This window comes from Salmo salar, chromosome 20, assembly GCF_965601325.2.
Source record: "Salmo salar chromosome 20, fSalSal1, whole genome shotgun sequence".
Classification (NCBI taxonomy): domain Eukaryota; kingdom Metazoa; phylum Chordata; class Actinopteri; order Salmoniformes; family Salmonidae; genus Salmo; species Salmo salar.
The window spans coordinates 66,554,458-66,573,891 of record NC_138310.1 but is presented as its reverse complement, the minus strand read 5'-3'; the positions used below and the strand labels follow the sequence as shown (position 1 = coordinate 66,573,891).

At 43.5% G+C, this 19,434-nt stretch overlaps 1 protein-coding gene across 1 annotated transcript; it reads left to right on the top strand.

Annotated features, from left to right (window-relative positions):
* The first annotated feature begins 12,041 nt into the window (after window positions 1–12,041).
* On the top strand, window positions 12,042–19,297 carry LOC106581070 (uncharacterized). The gene has a single exon (XM_045703395.2). It carries the CDS (start codon window positions 13,763–13,765, stop codon window positions 19,295–19,297), a length of 5,535 nt encoding a protein of 1,844 aa, XP_045559351.2. The 5' UTR covers window positions 12,042–13,762.
* The last annotated feature ends 137 nt before the right edge of the window (window positions 19,298–19,434 follow it).

Here is a 19,434-nt window from a genome sequence, read left to right as displayed (position 1 = left end):
CAGGTCAAGGGCAGGCAGGGGCCAGTAAACCAGAGGTGGGGCAAAGGTACAGGACGGCAGGCAGGCTAAGGGTAGGCAGAGGTCAATAATCCAGAGGTGGGACAAAGGTTACAGGATGGCAGACAGGCTCAGTCAGAGTGGTCAGGAAGGAGGGCTAAGAGTCAGGACAGGCAAGGGTCAAAACCAGGAGGGCGAGGAAAAGAGAGACTGGGGAAAAGCAGGAGCTGAGACAAAACTGCTGGCTGACTTGACAAACAAGACGAACTGGCACAGACAGACAGAAAACACAGGTATAAATACATGGGGGATAATGGGGAAGATGGGCGACACCGGGTGGGGGGTGGAGAGAATCACAAAGACAGGTGAAACAGATCAGGGTGTGACAGTAGAACTGCAGTTAAACTGCAGTATTAGCAGTTATTCTGCAATTACTGCGTCCAAAATACCACAGTCGACTGCAGTTACTGCACTTTTACTTCAGTTTCAAAACTGATGTCTTTTTTTGTAAGGGTTGTGCTGTGATCTTAATCTACAGTAGTATCATCACAAACCACACGATACCTGATATAGTGTGATTTTTTTTTTGCTGAGCAGTGTGAATTTGACTATGATGACATGAGAGTTTCTAAATCATGAGTCACAGAGTTTCTAAACCATCCTTTGCTACAGTTCCACAGGGGAAGTTCCATGATGTTAAATCTAGAGAAACAGCTTTAAAGGGATAGGCATGAAGAGGGATGAAAATAACTTTGGTTGCTACACAGACTGTGCCCTCCCTACATAGACATGGATGGATGAATGTCTCTAAAAGCTTCCTCAAATTTGCTTCCAACTACATTACCGGTAGCCTACTATATATGTAAATATGTCTATTGAAAGCCCTTTGCTGACTATATCCAATGGAAACAATGATTTAGCCTCTTGGTATTTGATTTCATGTGAAATGACCCGATCATTATCACATTGTGACTATTTTTACATCATGCTGTATCACTTTTCCCACTCTTCTGTAGTAACCCCACCAGGGCTATTGTGTTCAGCAGCCTTTTCAAGGTGTAATCTGTTAAAGGATTTGCTGTGTGGAACAAAACAATACATTCCCTATGCCAACATCCTAGTTACCAGATGATGTGTCACACTACATTTTTTATGAATGTGGTTACCATTGTGTTCCACCCTCAGGCCTGCCATAACATATCAAAGGCCTCTCTGTGAATTCAACACTTCCCTAATCCATCCTACAGGTTATGCCTGTCCACTACCCATAATTAAATGGTGAAGGAATGAGAATCCTACTATGACAACAAGCTTTCTGACAACAATAAGTGTTGAGAAAATAATCTCATTCAGTCATACAACTGATTATTATTATTATGAGTCTGAGAGAAAATGTTGCAGTTTTAAAGCTAATTTCCTATAATGAAACAAACAATGGCTTATCACGTGTTCATATGCTATCTGGGGGGCCCGACCTCCGGGAGGACCCCAACCTAAAGCTTGTGGGCCCCCCCGCCTTGCAGGGCCTGCGTGGGTGTGTGCTAATGCCAGTGATTACCGGTATATGAAAATATGTCTATTGAGGGCCCTTTGCTGACTATATCCAACTAGAACAATGATTTAGCCTCTTGGTATTTTATTTTATTTTAAATGACCTGATAATTATCCCATTGTGACTATTTAGATATTTTGCTGTCAGTATAATTATCACTTTTCACAGTCTCCTGTAGTAACACATGGCTGTCATTTTCAGCAGCCTTTTTAAACTGTGATCTGTTAAATGATTTGCTGTGTGGAACAAAACAATAACTTCCCTATGCCAGGAATGAGATTATATAACTAAATATTACCATAATGAGTATGATTTCTCCATCAATTTCCTTGTTTGATTGGTAATGAGTAACAGACATAGTTTGGAGCTGGAATAGCTATTCATAAAGTGTAAGAAACATTTGAACATTGAAATTGATACATTACTCTATATAACAGTTTTACAGTATATGTATTTACGGTTTACAATTTGTAAAGCTGAGGTTGACGTTTTGTGTAAGTAGTCTATTTTAAAATTATATTGCCATCCTGCTGGTTACCAGGTGCTGCGTCACACAAAGTTTCTTATGAATGACCAACTGTGGTCTAAGAACCATGGTGTCCACCCTCAGACCTGCCATAACATATTTGTGAATTCAACACTTCCCTGATCCATCCTACAGGTTATGCCTGTCCCTTACCCATAATTACATGGTGAAAGAATGAGAATCTTACTAAGACAACAAGCTTTCTGACAACAATAAGTGTTGAGAAAATGTCTCATTCAGTCATACAACTTCAATTTATATATATAAAAAAATCTATACTTTTTTAAGGTACTGATTTGCAACACTTCAAATGAAATCATGTATCTGACCCACTGACATTATTGACGACTTTACTACAGAGGAGGTCCTGACTCAATCTGAGAGCAAAATGGGTGGTTCCAAACAAAACTGCCACAAACACCTCGCCTCTCATCTGTGAACAAGGAAACCATCTCTGCCTCACATCACATATCTGGGCTGGGTTCAAATTAGTTGTGCATAGGAAAGAAAAAAGTGAAAATGCAAGAAAGAACATTCTCTTGGCTTAACAAGGTTGTCTTTATTTTATGTAAGTACCACTGGTTTAATTATGTTGTATAGTAGCTTGAATCAAAACATATTCAGCCAGTGCCCTTAAGATGCTGGACACTGTTTATCACAGGGCACTTAGATTTATAACTAATGCAATACCACTCACCTATCACTGTCATCTGTACAACATGGTGAAGTGGCCCTTGCTTCCTATGAGAAGGCTGAAGCATTGGTACGTCTTTGTGAACAACACAGTGCTTGGACCATTGCCTACTTATCTGTGCTCCTCACTTACAAGCTCATCACAAACGTATAGACTTCGTTCTCAGCTACTACTATCATTCAAGGTTCCTAAGGCCAGAACAGAAATGGGATAAATATGATTTTCCTATAATGCTCCTTGGTCTTGGAACAAGCTGCAAAAGACTATAAAACTGGAGGAGAGAGTATTGCTGGTTGAGTTTAACCTCTAAAGTTTAAACCGTTGGGGGAGGGGGTGTACTAAGCCAACATATGGAATTGTTTTAAGATGGTCATATCATGGATCATTTAGCAATTTGATTTAGAATTTTAAAACCCCTTTTGCTATCCCCAAAAAATACTTTAAAATGATTTAATAAAATAATTGAATTTGGCCTTTACTACTAAAGTCCATAGAAATGCATTGAATAACACATTCATACATCGCAAAATAGACAGTCAAACATTTTTAAATCGTGAGGAATAAGGTTTTGAAGTGTCTGTCCTATATCTAGGAGATATAAGAAAGATCAGGAAATATATACACTGTATGTACAGTACCAGTCAAAATTGTGGACACACCTACTCATTTAAGGGCTTTTCTTTATTTTTTATATTTTCTACATTGTAGAATAATAGTGATAGTAATAATAGTAATAATATTAAATAACACATATGGAATCATGTAGTAACCAAAAAAGTGTTAAATAAGTCTAAATATATTTTAGATTTTAGATTCTTCAAAGTAGTCACCCTTTGCCTTGATGACAGCTTTGTACACTCTTGGCATTCTCTCAACCAGCTTCATGAGGTAGTCACCCGGAATGCATTTCAATGAACAGGTGTGCCTTGTTAAAAGTTCATTTGTGGAATTTCTTTCCTTCTTAATGCATTTGAGCCAATCAGGTGTGTTGTGATAAGTTAGGAATGGTATAAAGAAGATATCCCTATTTGGTTAAAGACCAAGTCCATAAGGGGCCTCCCGAGTGGCGCAGCAGTCTAAGGCACTGCATTGCAGTGCTACTGTAGCTGCGTTACTACAAATCGTGGTTCGATACCGGGCTGTGTCGCTGCCGGCTGCGACCGGGAGACCCAAGAGGCGATGCAGAATTGGCCCGACATCGTCGGGGTTAGGGGAGGGTTTGGCCAGCCGGGATGTCCTTGTCCCATTGTCCTCTAGCGACTCCTGTGCCGGGCCAGGCGCATGCACGCTGACACGGTCGACAGGTATTCGGTGTTTTCTCCGACACATTGTGCAGCTGGCTTCCGGGTTAATGTGTCAAGAAGCAGTGCGGCTTGGCGGAGTTGTGTTTCAGGGGACGCACGGCTCTCGTCCTTCACCTCTCCCGAGTCCGCAAGGGAGTTGCAGCGATGGGACTAGACAGTAACTACCAACTTGATATGACGAAATTGGGGAGAAAAAGGGGAGAAGAAAATTAATACAAAATAAAAAGACCAAGTCATAATTATGGCAAGAACAGCTTAAATAAGCAAAGAGAAACAACAGTCCAGCATTATTTTAAGATATGAAGGTCAGTCAATCTGGAACATTTGAAGAACTTTGAAAGTTTTTTTCAAGTGCAGTCACCAAAACCATCAAGCACTATGATGAAACTAGCTCTCATGAGGACCGCCACAGTAAAGGAAGACTCAGAGTTAACTGCACCTCAGATTGCAGCTCAAATAAATGCTTCACAGAGTTCAAGTAACAGACACATCTCAACATCAACTGTTCAGAGGAGACTGTGTGAATCAGGCCTTCGTGGTCAAATTGCTGCGAAGAAACCACTACTAAAAGACACCAATAATAAGAAAAGACTTGCTTGGGCCAAGAAACACGAACAATGGACATTAGACTGGTGGAAATCTGTCCTTTGGTCTGATGAGTACAAATTTGAAATGTTTGGTTACAACCTCTGTGTCTTTGTGAAACGCAGAGTAGGTGAACGGATGAGTAGGAACATGTTCAAGACTGTTGGAAAAGCATTCCGGGTGACTACCTCATGAAGATGGTTGAGAGAATGCCAAGCGTGTGCAAAGCTGTCATCAAGGCAAAGTATGGTTACTTTGAAGAATCTCAAATATAAAATATACTTTGATTTGTTTAACACTGTTTTGGTTACTACATGATTCCATATGTGTTATTTAATAGTTTTGATGTCTTTATTTCTACAATGTAGAAAATAGTAAAAATAAAGAAAAACCCTTGAATGAGCTGTGTCCACACTTTTGACTGGTTGGTACTGTACAGTGTATATATATATATATATATATATATATATATATATATATATATATATATATATATATATATATATATATATTGTTCTTTGGAGGGGCTAGTTACCCCCTAGTACTCTACCACCTGGTTTCCAGTCAATTTGCACATTTTCATGTGGCTGACATGTAGTAATGTTAAATAATGGTGCAATTGCCAATAGTTTTTTGGGCACATTGTATTAATTGTGATAGGCTCACATTTTACCGGTATGGAATACCACCACTATTTATTTGACTGGGATGTCGTACCGGACTGTACCCCCTTACTTTCACCCCTGTTTGTATTGTGCTCTTTGTATGTACAGTGCATTCGGAAACTATTCAGACCCCTTGACTTTTGTCACATTTTGTTACTTTACAGCCTTATTCTAAAATTGATTAAATAAAACATTTCCCTCATCAATCTACAAACAATACCCCATAATGACAAAGCGAAACAGGCTTTTAGAAATTTTAGCAAATGAATTAAAGATAAAAAACACAAATACCTTATTTACAAATACCTTTGCTATGAGACTTTTTGGGTGCAATTCAAAACAAGAAAACAGAGTAAGGGTGCCCTCCAGCGGTAACCTAAGGAAACAACAATCAAATAACAGAAACTGTGACATAAACATGACGTCGTCACATCAAATCAATTCATATTTTTTTATATTTTTTTCTTCTGATTCACAGTTTTCACAAACATAACATCCAGAACAATTTTTAATGCTGAGAAGAGCACAACCACAGAACAAGTAGAAAACACAGCACAAGTAAATACATCAACATCACATAATTCAACATCTACCTCAGTGATGAATGAAATTACCAAGTATGTTTTAAAAATCCCAAGTGAAACATCAGCGCCTGTAACCAGTCAGATGTCAATGGGTACCACTGTTTCACCAACTCCAACAGCAAATACCAATCAATCCATAGAAAGTATAGCTTCCACTACATCAAAAGTTTATTCAAGTGATGCCACCACAACTACATCAACGTCAGCAACCACTACAAGCAATGCCACCACTCCCTCAACAGTCACTTCAAGTGATGTCATTTCTCCCTCAACTACATCAGCAGTAACTTCAACTGTGACCACCACTCCCTCTACACCAACAGTCACAAGTGATGCCCCCACTCCCTCAACAGTCACTCAAAGTAATGCCTACACTCCCTCTACTTTGTCTACCGTCACTTCAAGTGATTCCACAACTCTTACTACTACATTGACAGTCACAAGTGATGTCATCCCTCGCTCTACTACATCAACATTGACAGACTCTTCAAATGATGCCACCACTCCATCAACAGTCACTTCAAGTGATGCCACCACTCCCTCAACTACATCGGCAGTCACAAGTGATTCCATCACTTGCTCTAATACATCAACATTGACAGTCCCTTCAACTGATGCCACCACTCCCTCAACAGTCACTTTCCCCTCAACTACATCAGCAGTAACTTCAACTGTGGCCAACATTCCTTCTACTATTTCGAAAGTCACCTCAAGTGATGTCACAACTCCCTCAACTACATCAATAGTCACTTCAAGTGATCCCAAAACTCTGACTTCTACATTGACAGTCAAAAGTGATGCCACCACTCTGTCTACTATGTCTACAGTCATTTCAAGTGATCCCACAACTTCCACTACTACATTGACAGTCAGTAGTGATGCCATCATTCACTCTACTACATCGACATTGACAGTCCCTTTAATAAGTGATGCCACCTCTCCCTCTACTATGTTTACAGTTACTTTAAGTGGCAACACATCAACACCTACTTCAAGTGATGCCACCCCTCCCTCAACAGTCACTTCAACTAATGTAACTTCTCCCTCAACTATGTCGACAGTCACTTCAAGTGATAACACCACTACTACATTGACAGTAACTTCAAGTGATACTACATCAACACCCACTGCAAGTGATGCCATCACTCTATCAATAGTCACTTCAAGTGATGCCACCGCTCCATCAACTACATCAATAGTCACTTCAAGTGATGTCACCACTCCCTCAACTACATCAATAGTCACTTCAAGTGATGCCAGCACGCTGTCTACTATGTCTAAAGTCACTTCAAGTGATACCACCCCTACTACATCAACAGTCACAAGTGATGCCCTCACTCGCTCTACTACATTGATATCGACATTCCATTCAAGTGATGCCACTAATACCTCAGCAGTCACTTCAGATGATGCCAGCAGTCCCTCAACTATGTCGACAGTCACTTCAAGTGATAACACCACTCCCTCAACAGTCACTTCAAGTGATCCCTCAACTCCCACTACTACATCGACATTGACAGTCTCTTCAAAGGATGCCACCACTCCTTCAACAGTCACTTCAAGTGATGCAACCACTACTACACCGACAGTAACATTAACTGTGGACAGAATTCCCTCAACTACGTCGACAGTCAGGTCAAGTGATGCCACCACTGCCTCAACAGTCACTTCAAGTCATGACACCACTGTTACATCAACATCAGCAGTAACTTCAAGCGAGGCCTCCGCACCTTCAAAATTCGCTTCAAGTGATGCCACCTCTACTAAATCAACATCAGCAGTCACTTCAAGCGATAACACTGTTCCTTCAACATTCACTTCAAGTGGTGCCACCTTTTCTCCATCACCATCAGCATTTATATCAAGTGATGCCACCTCTCCCTCAACATCAAAATTCACTTCAACTGATGCCACATCTCACTCAACTACATCAAAAGTCACTTCAGATGATACTACATTAACAGCCACTTCAGGTGATACCACCACTCCCTCAAGAACATCGACAGTCACTTCAAGTGATGCCACCTCTTCCTCAACTACATCGACTTTAACTTCAAGTGATACCACCACTCCTACATCGACAGTAACTTCAACTTTGGCCAACATTCCCTCAACTACATCGACAGTCACTTCAAGTGATGCCACCACTCCCTCAACATTCACTTCAAGTGGTGCCACCGCTACTACATCAACATCAGCATTCACTTCAAGCGATCCCACCACTCCCTCAACATTCACTTCAAGTGGTGCCACCGCTACTACATCAACATCAGCATTCACTTCAAGTGACGGCACCTCTCACTCAACTACATTGACAGTCACTTCAGATGATGCTACATCAACAACCACTTCAAGTGATGTCACCACTCCATCAACATCAATATTCACTTCAAGTGATGCCACCACTCCCTCAACAGTAGCTTCAAGTGATGCCACCGCTACTGTATCAACATCAGCAGTCTCTTCATTTGATGCCACCACTCCCTCAACAGTCACTCCAAGTGATGCCACCAATCCCTCAACTGCAACGACATCAACTTCAAATGATGCCACCACTACCACACTGACATTGACAGTCATTTCAAGCAATTCCACCACTCCCTCAAAAGCCACTTCAAGTGATGCCACCACTCCCTCATCTACATCAATAGTCACTTCAAGTGATGCCACAGCTACTACATCAACATCAGCATTCACTTCAAGTGATGCCACCTCTCCCTCGACATCAATGTTCACTTCAATTGATGCCACCTCTCCCTCAACATCAACAGTCACTTTAAGTGATGCCACCACTCCCTCAACAGTCTCTTCAAGTGATGGCACCTCTCTCAGAACATCAATATTCTCTTCAAGTGATGCCACCTCTCCCTCGACATCAATATTCACTTCAAGTGATGCCACCTCTCACTCAACAACATCGACCGTCACTTCAGACCATACTACATCAACACCCACTTCAAGTGATGCCACCACTCCCTCAAGTACATTGACAGTCAGTTCAAGTGTTGCCACCACTCTGTCAACAGTCACTTCAAGTGATGCCACCTCTTCCTCAACTACATCAACGGTCACTTCAGGTGATGCCACCACTACTACATCAACATTAGCAGTCACTTCAAGCGATCCCACCACTACCTTAACAGTCACTTCAAGTGATGCCACCTCTCCCTCAACATCAACAGTAATTTTAAGTGATGCCACCACTCCCTCAACAGTAGCTTCAAGTGATGCCACCTCTCACTCAACTACATCGACAGTCACTTCAGACGATGCTACATCAACAACCACTTCAAGTGATGCCACCACTCCCTCAAGTACATCGATAGTCAGTTCAAGTGTTGCCACCACTGCCTCAACAGTCACTTCAAGTGATGCCAGCACTCCCTCAACTTTATCGACAGTCACTTCAGATGAAGCCACAAAGACACCCACTTCAGGGGATGCAACATCTTCCTCAACTACATCAACATTCACTTCAAATGATGCCACCACTCCCTCATCTACATCAGCAGTCACTTCAAGCGATAACACTTTTCCTTCAACATTCACTTCAAGTGATGCCAAAGCTACTACATCAACATCAGCAGTCTCTTCAAGTGATGCCACCACTCCCTCAACAATCACTTTTAGTTATGCCACCTCTCCCTCGTCATCAATATTCACTTCAAGTGATGCCACCTCTCACTCAACAACATCGACCGTCACTTCAGACCATACTACATCAACACCCACTTCAAGTGATGCCACCACTTCCTCAAGTACATTGACAGTCAGTTCAAGTGTTGCCACCACTCTGTCAACAGTCACTTCAAGTGATGCCACCTCTTCCTCAACTACATCAACGGTCACTTCAGGTGATGCCACCGCTACTACACCAACAGTATCTTCAACTGCTGCCACCATTCACTCAACTACAACAACAGTCACTTCAAGTGATGCCACCACTACTACATCAACATTAGCAGTCACTTCAAGCGATCCCACCACTCCCTCAACAGTCACTTCAAGTGATGCCACCTCTCCCTCGACATCAATATTCACTTCAAGTGATGCCACCTCTCACTCAACTACATTGACAGTCAATTCAGATGATACTACATCAACACCCACTTCAAGTGATGCCACCACTCCCTCAAGTACATCGCCAGTCAGTTCCAGTTTTGCCACCTCTCTGTCAATAGTCACTTCAGGTGATGCCACCTCTTCCTCAACTACATCAACTTTAACTTCAAGTGATACCACCACTACTACACCGACAGTAACATTAACTGTGGACAGAATTCCCTCAACTACGTCGACAGTCAGGTCAAGTGATGCCACCACTGCCTCAACAGTCACTCCAAGTGATGCCACCAATCCCTCAACTGCATCGACATCAACTTCAAGAGATGTCACCACTACTACATCGACATTAACAGTCACTTCAAGCGATTCCACAACTCCCTCAAAAACCACTTCAAGTCATGCAACCACTCCCTCATCTACATCAATAGTCACTTCAAGAGATGCCACCACTCCTACATCAACATCATCAGTCACTTCAAGCGATAACACTGTTCCTTCAACATTTACTTCAAGTGGTGCCACAGCTACTACATCAACATCATCATTCAGTTCAAGTGATGCCATTTCTCCCTCGACATCAACAGTCACTTTCAGTGATGGCACCACTCCCTCAACAGTCACTTCAAGTGATGCCACCGCTACTACACCAACAGCATCTTCAACTGCTCCACAGTCACTTAGACTACACACAACAGTCACTTCAAGTGATGCCACCACTACTCAGCACATTGCAGTCAGTTCAAGTGTTGCCACCACTCTGTCAACAGTCACTTCAAGTGATGCCACCTCGTCCTCAACTACATCAACTTTAACTTCAAGTGATACCACCACTACTACACCGACAGTAACATTAACTGTGGACAGAATTCCCTCAACTACGTCGACAGTCAGGTCAAGTGATGCCACCACTGCCTCAACAGTCACTTCAAGTCATGACACCACTGTTACATCAACATCAGCAGTAACTTCAAGCGATGCCACCTCTCCTTCAAAATTCGCTTCAAGTGATGGCACCTCTACTAAATCAACATCAGCAGTCACTTCAAGCGATAACACTGTTCCTTCAACATTCACTTCAAGTGGTGCCACCTTTCCTCCATCACCATCAGCAGTCACTTCAAGTGATGGCACCTCTCCCTCGACATCAAAATTCACTTCAACTGATGCCACATCTCACTCAACTACATCAAACGTCACTTCAGATGATACTACATTAACACCCAATTCAAGTGATACCACCACTCTCTCAAGAACATCGACAGTCACTTCAAGTGATGCCACCTCTTCCTCAACTACATCGAATTTAACTTCAAGTGATACCACCACTACTACACCGACAGTAACTTCAACATTGGCCAACATTCCCTCAACTACATCGACAGTCACTTCAAGTGGTGCCACCGCTACTACATCAACATCAGCATTCACTTCAAGTGATGCCACATCTCCATCAGCATCAAAATTCACTTCAAGTGACGGCACCTCTCACTCAACTACATTGACAGTCACTTCAGATGATACTATATCAACAACCACTTCAAGTGATGTCACCACTCCATCAACATCAATATTCACTTCAAGTGATGCCACCACTCCCTCAACAGTAGCTTCAAGTGATGCCACCGCTACTGTATCAACATCAGCAGTCTCTTCATTTGATGCCACCACTCCCTCAACAGTCACTCCAAGTGATGCCACCAATCCCTCAACTGCAACGACATCAACTTCAAATGATGCCACCACTACCACACTGACATTGACAGTCATTTCAAGCAATTCCACCACTCCCTCAAAAGCCACTTCAAGTGATGTCACCACTCCCTCATCTACATCAATAGTCACTTCAAGTGATGCCACAGCTACTACATCAACATCAGCATTCACTTCAAGTGATGCCACCTCTCCCTCGACATCAATGTTCACTTCAAGTGATGCCACCTCTCCCTCAACATCAACAGTCACTTTAAGAGATGCCACCACTCCCTCAACAGTCTCTTCAAGTGATGGCACCTCTCCCTCGACATCAACAGTCACTTTAAGTGATGCCACCACTCCCTCAACAGCAGCTTCAAGTGATGCCACCTCTCACTCAACTACATCGACAGTCACTTCAGATGATGCTACATCAACACCCACTTCAAGTGATGCCACCACTCCCTCAAGTACATTGACAGTCAGTTCAAGTGTTGCCACCACTGCCTCAACAGTCACTTCAAGTGATGCCACTAATACTACATCAATATCAGCAGTCACTTCAAGTGATCCCACCACTCCCTCAACATTCACTTCAAGTGGTGCCACCGCTACTACATCAACATCAGCATTCACTTCAAGTGATGACACCTCTCCGTCAGCATCAATATTCACTTCAAGTGACGGCACCTCTAACTCAACTACATTGACAGTCACTTCAGATGATACTACATCAACACCCACTTCAAGTGATGTCACCACTCCCTCAACATCAATATTCACTTCAATTGATGCCACCACTCCCTCAACAGTCTCTTCAAGTGATGCCACCTCTCACTCAACTACATCGACAGTCACTTCAGACCATACTACATCAACACCCACTTCAAGTGATGCCACCACTCCCTCAAGTACATTGACAGTCAGTTCAAGTGTTGCCACCACTCTGTCAACAGTCACTTCAAGTGATGCCACCTCGTCCTCAACTACATCAACTTTAACTTCAAGTGATACCACCACTACTACACCGACAGTAACATTAACTGTGGACAGAATTCCCTCAACTACGTCGATAGTCAGGTCAAGTGATGCCACCACTGCCTCAACAGTCACTTCAAGTCATGACACCACTGTTACATCAACATCAGCAGTAACTTCAAGCGATGCCACCGCTCCTTCAAAATTCGCTTCAAGTGGTGCCACCTTTTCTCCATCACCATCAGCACTCACTTCAAGTGATGCCACCTCTCCCTCGACATCAAAATTCACTTCAACTGATGCCACATCTCACTCAACTACATCAGACGTCACTTCAGATGATACAACATTAACACCCAATTCAAGTGATACCACCACTCTCTCAAGAACATCGACAGTCACTTCAAGTGATGCCACCTTTTCCTCAACTACATCGAATTTAACTTCAAGTGATACCACCACTACTACACCGACAGTAACTTCAACATTGGCCAACATTCCCTCAACTACATCGACAGTCACTTCAAGTGATGCCACCACTCCCTCAACATTCACTTCAAGTGGTGCCACCGCTACTACATCAACATCAGCATTCACTTCAAGCGATCCCACCACTCCCTCAACATTCACTTCAAGTGGTGCCACCGCTACTACATCAACATCAGCATTCACTTCAAGTGACGGCACCTCTCACTCAACTACATTGACAGTCACTTCAGATGATGCTACATCAACAACCACTTCAAGTGATGTCACCACTCCATCAACATCAATATTCACTTCAAGTGATGCCACCACTCCCTCAACAGTAGCTTCAAGTGATGCCACCGCTACTGTATCAACATCAGCAGTCTCTTCATTTGATGCCACCACTCCCTCAGCAGTCACTCCAAGTGATGCCACCAATCCCTCAACTGCAACGACATCAACTTCAAATGATGCCACCACTACCACACTGACATTGACAGTCATTTCAAGCAATTCCACCACTCCCTCAAAAGCCACTTCAAGTGATGTCACCACTCCCTCATCTACATCAATAGTCACTTCAAGTGATGCCACAGCTACTACATCAACATCAGCATTCACTTCAAGTGATGCCACCTCTCCCTTGACATCAATGTTCACTTCAATTGATGCCACCTCTCCCTCAACATCAACAGTCACTTTAAGAGATGCCACCACTCCCTCAACAGTCTCTTCAAGTGATGGCACCTCTCTCTTAACATCAATATTCACTTCAAGTGATGGCACCTCTCCCTCGACATCAACAGTCATTTTAAGTGATGCCACCACTCCCTCAACAGCAGCTTCAAGTGATGCCACCTCTCACTTAACTGCATCGACAGTCACTTCAGATGATGCTACATCAACAACCACTTCAAGTGATGCCACCACTCCCTCAAGTACATTGACAGTCAGTTCAAGTGTTGCCACCACTGCCTCAACAGTCACTTCAAGTGATGCCACTAATACTACATCAACATCAGCAGTCACTTCAAGTGATCCCTCCACTCCCTCAACATTAATATTCACTTCAATTGATGCCACCTCTCCCTCGACATCAACAGTCACTTTAAGTGATGCCACCACTCCCTCAACAGTCTCTTCAAGTGATGGCACCTCTCTCTTAACATCAATATTCACTTCAAGTGATGGCACCTCTCCCTCGACATCAACAGTCATTTTAAGTGATGCCACCTCTCCCTCAACAGCAGCTTCAAGTGATGCCACCTCTCACTCAACTACATCGACAGTCACTTCAGATGATGCTACATCAACACCCACTTCAAGTGATGCCACCACTCCCTCAAGTACATTGACAGTCAGTTCAAGTGTTGCCACCACTGCCTCAACAGTCACTTCAAGTGATGCCACTAATACTACATCAATATCAGCAGTCACTTCAAGTGATCCCACCACTCCCTCAACATTCACTTCAAGTGGTGCCACCGCTACTACATCAACATCAGCATTCACTTCAAGTGATGACACCTCTCCGTCAGCATCAATATTCACTTCAAGTGACGGCACCTCTAACTCAACTACATTGACAGTCACTTCAGATGATACTACATCAACACCCACTTCAAGTGATGTCACCACTCCCTCAACATCAATATTCACTTCAATTGATGCCACCACTCCCTCAACAGTCTCTTCAAGTGATGCCACCTCTCACTCAACTACATCGACAGTCACTTCAGACCATACTACATCAACACCCACTTCAAGTGATGCCACCACTCCCTCAAGTACATTGACAGTCAGTTCAAGTGTTGCCACCACTCTGTCAACAGTCACTTCAAGTGATGCCACCTCGTCCTCAACTACATCAACTTTAACTTCAAGTGATACCACCACTACTACACCGACAGTAACATTAACTGTGGACAGAATTCCCTCAACTACGTCGATAGTCAGGTCAAGTGATGCCACCACTGCCTCAACAGTCACTTCAAGTCATGACACCACTGTTACATCAACATCAGCAGTAACTTCAAGCGATGCCACCGCTCCTTCAAAATTCGCTTCAAGTGGTGCCACCTTTTCTCCATCACCATCAGCACTTAGATCAAGTGATGCCACCTCTCCCTCGACATCAAAATTCACTTCAACTGATGCCACATCTCACTCAACTACATCAGACGTCACTTCAGATGATACAACATTAACACCCAATTCAAGTGATACCACCACTCTCTCAAGAACATCGACAGTCACTTCAAGTGATGCCACCTTTTCCTCAACTACATCGAATTTAACTTCAAGTGATACCACCACTACTACACCGACAGTAACTTCAACATTGGCCAACATTCCCTCAACTACATCGACAGTCACTTCAAGTGATGCCACCACTCCCTCAACATTCACTTCAAGTGGTGCCACCGCTACTACATCAACATCAGCATTCACTTCAAGCGATCCCACCACTCCCTCAACATTCACTTCAAGTGGTGCCACCGCTACTACATCAACATCAGCATTCACTTCAAGTGACGGCACCTCTCACTCAACTACATTGACAGTCACTTCAGATGATGCTACATCAACAACCACTTCAAGTGATGTCACCACTCCATCAACATCAATATTCACTTCAAGTGATGCCACCACTCCCTCAACAGTAGCTTCAAGTGATGCCACCGCTACTGTATCAACATCAGCAGTCTCTTCATTTGATGCCACCACTCCCTCAGCAGTCACTCCAAGTGATGCCACCAATCCCTCAACTGCAACGACATCAACTTCAAATGATGCCACCACTACCACACTGACATTGACAGTCATTTCAAGCAATTCCACCACTCCCTCAAAAGCCACTTCAAGTGATGTCACCACTCCCTCATCTACATCAATAGTCACTTCAAGTGATGCCACAGCTACTACATCAACATCAGCATTCACTTCAAGTGATGCCACCTCTCCCTTGACATCAATGTTCACTTCAATTGATGCCACCTCTCCCTCAACATCAACAGTCACTTTAAGAGATGCCACCACTCCCTCAACAGTCTCTTCAAGTGATGGCACCTCTCTCTTAACATCAATATTCACTTCAAGTGATGGCACCTCTCCCTCGACATCAACAGTCATTTTAAGTGATGCCACCACTCCCTCAACAGCAGCTTCAAGTGATGCCATCACTCCCTCAACTTTATCGACAGTCACTTCAGATGAAGCCACAAAGACACCCACTTCAGGGGATGCAACATCTTCCTCATCTACATCAGCAGTCACTTCAAGCGATAACACTTTTCCTTCAACATTCACTTCAAGTGATGCCAAAGCTACTACATCAACATCAGCAGTCTTTTCAAGTGATACCACCACTCCCTCAACAATCACTTTTAGTTATGCCACCTCTCCCTCGTCATCAATATTCACTTCAAGTGATGCCACCTCTCACTCAACAACATCGACCGTCACTTCAGACCATACTACATCAACACCCACTTCAAGTGATGCCACCACTTCCTCAAGTACATTGACAGTCAGTTCAAGTGTTGCCACCACTCTGTCAACAGTCACTTCAAGTGATGCCACCTCTTCCTCAACTACATCAACGGTCACTTCAGGTGATGCCACCAGTACTACACCAACAGTATCTTCAACTGCTGCCACCATTCCCTCAACTACAACAACAGTCACTTCAAGTGATGCCACCACTACTACATCAACATTAGCAGTCACTTCAAGCGATCTCACCACTCCCTCAACAGTCACTTCAAGTGATGCCACCTCTCCCTCGACATCAATATTCACTTCAAGTGATTCCACCTCTCACTCAACTACATTGACAGTCAATTCAGATTATACTACATCAACACCCACTTCAAGTGATGCCACCACTCCCTCAAGTACATCGCCAGTCAGTTCCAGTTTTGCCACCTCTCTGTCAATAGTCACTTCAGGTGATGCCACCTCTTCCTCAACTACATCAACTTTAACTTCAAGTGATACCACCACTACTACACCGACAGTAACATTAACTGTGGACAGAATTCCCTCAACTACGTCGACAGTCAGGTCAAGTGATGCCACCACTGCCTCAACAGTCACTCCAAGTGATGCCACCAATCCCTCAACTGCATCGACATCAACTTCAAGAGATGTCACCACTACTACATCGACATTAACAGTCACTTCAAGCGATTCCACAACTCCCTCAAAAACCACTTCAAGTCATGCAACCACTCCCTCATCTACATCAATAGTCACTTCAAGAGATGCCACCACTCCTACATCAACATCATCAGTCACTTCAAGCGATAACACTGTTCCTTCAACATTTACTTCAAGTGGTGCCACAGCTACTACATCAACATCATCATTCAGTTCAAGTGATGCCATTTCTCCCTCGACATCAACAGTCACTTTAAGTGATGGCACCACTCCCTCAACAGTCCCTTCAAGTGATGCCACCGCTACTACATCAACATCAGCAGTCTCTTCAAGTGATGCCACCAATCCCTCAACTGCATCGAGGTCAACTTCAAATGATGCCACCACTCCCTCATCTACATCATCAGTCACTTCAAGCGATAACACTGTCCCTTCAACATTCACTTCAAGTGGTGCCAAATCTACTACATCAACATCAGCAGTCTCTTCAAGTGATGCCACCACTCCCTCAACAATCACTTCAAGTAATGCCACCTCTCCCTCGACATCAATATTCACCTCAAGTGATGCCACCTCTCACTCAACTACATCGACAGTCACTTCAGACCATACTACATCAACACCCACTTCAAGTGATGCCACCACTCCCTCAAGTACATTGACAGTCAGTTCAAGTGTTGCCACCACTCTGTCAACAGTCACTTCAAGTGATGCCACCTCGTCCTCAACTACATCAACTTTAACTTCAAGTGATACCACCACTACTACACCGACAGTAACATTAACTGTGGACAGAATTCCCTCAACTACGTCGACAGTCAGGTCAAGTGATGCCACCACTGCCTCAACAGTCACTTCAAGTCATGACACCACTGTTACATCAACATCAGCAGTAACTTCAAGCGATGCCACCGCTCCTTCAAAATTCGCTTCAAGTGATGGCACCTCTACTAAATCAACATCAGCAGTCACTTCAAGCGATAACACTGTTCCTTCAACATTCACTTCAAGTGGTGCCACCTTTTCTCCATCACCATCAGCAGTCACTTCAAGTGATGGCACCTCTCCCTCGACATCAAAATTCACTTCAACTGATGCCACATCTCACTCAACTACATCAAACGTCACTTCAGATGATACTACATTAACACCCAATTCAAGTGATACCACCACTCTCTCAAGAACATCGACAGTCACTTCAAGTGATGCCACCTCTTCCTCAACTACATCGAATTTAACTTCAAGTGATACCACCACTACTACACCGACAGTAACTTCATCATTGGCCAACATTCCCTCAACTACATCGACAGTCACTTCAAGTGATGCCACTAATACTACATCAACATCAGCAGTCACTTCAAGTGATGCCACATCTCCATCAGCATCAAAATTCACTTCAAGTGACGGCACCTCTCACTCAACAACATTGACAGTCACTTCAGATGATACTATATCAACACCCACATCAAGTGATGCCACCACTCCCTCAACATCAATATTCACTTCAAGTGATGCCACCACTCCCTCAACAGTAGCTTCAAGTGATGCCACCGCTACTGTATCAACATCAGCAGTCTCTTCATTTGATGCCACCACTCCCTCAACAGTCACTCCAAGTGATGCCACCAATCCCTCAACTGCAACGATGTCAACTTCAAATGATGCCACCACTACCACACTGACATTGACAGTCATTTCAAGCAATTCCACCACTCCCTCAAAAGCCACTTCAAGTGATGCCACCACTCCCTCATCTACATCAATAGTCACTTCAAGTGATGCCACAGCTACTACATCAACATCAGCATTCACTTCAAGTGATGCCACCTCTCCCTGTGGTGCCACCGCTACTACATCAACATCAGCATTCACTTCAAGTGATGACACCTCTCCGTCAGCATCAATATTCACTTCAAGTGACGGCACCTCTAACTCAACTACATTGACAGTCACTTCAGATGATACTACATCAACACCCACTTCAAGTGATGTCACCACTCCCTCAACATCAATATTCACTTAATTTCACTTCAATTGATGCCACCTCTCCCCGACATCAACGTCACTTTAAGAGATGCCACCTCTCCCTCAACAGTCTCTTCAAGTGATGGCACCTCTCTCTTAACATCAATATTCACTTCAAGTGATGGCACCTCTCCC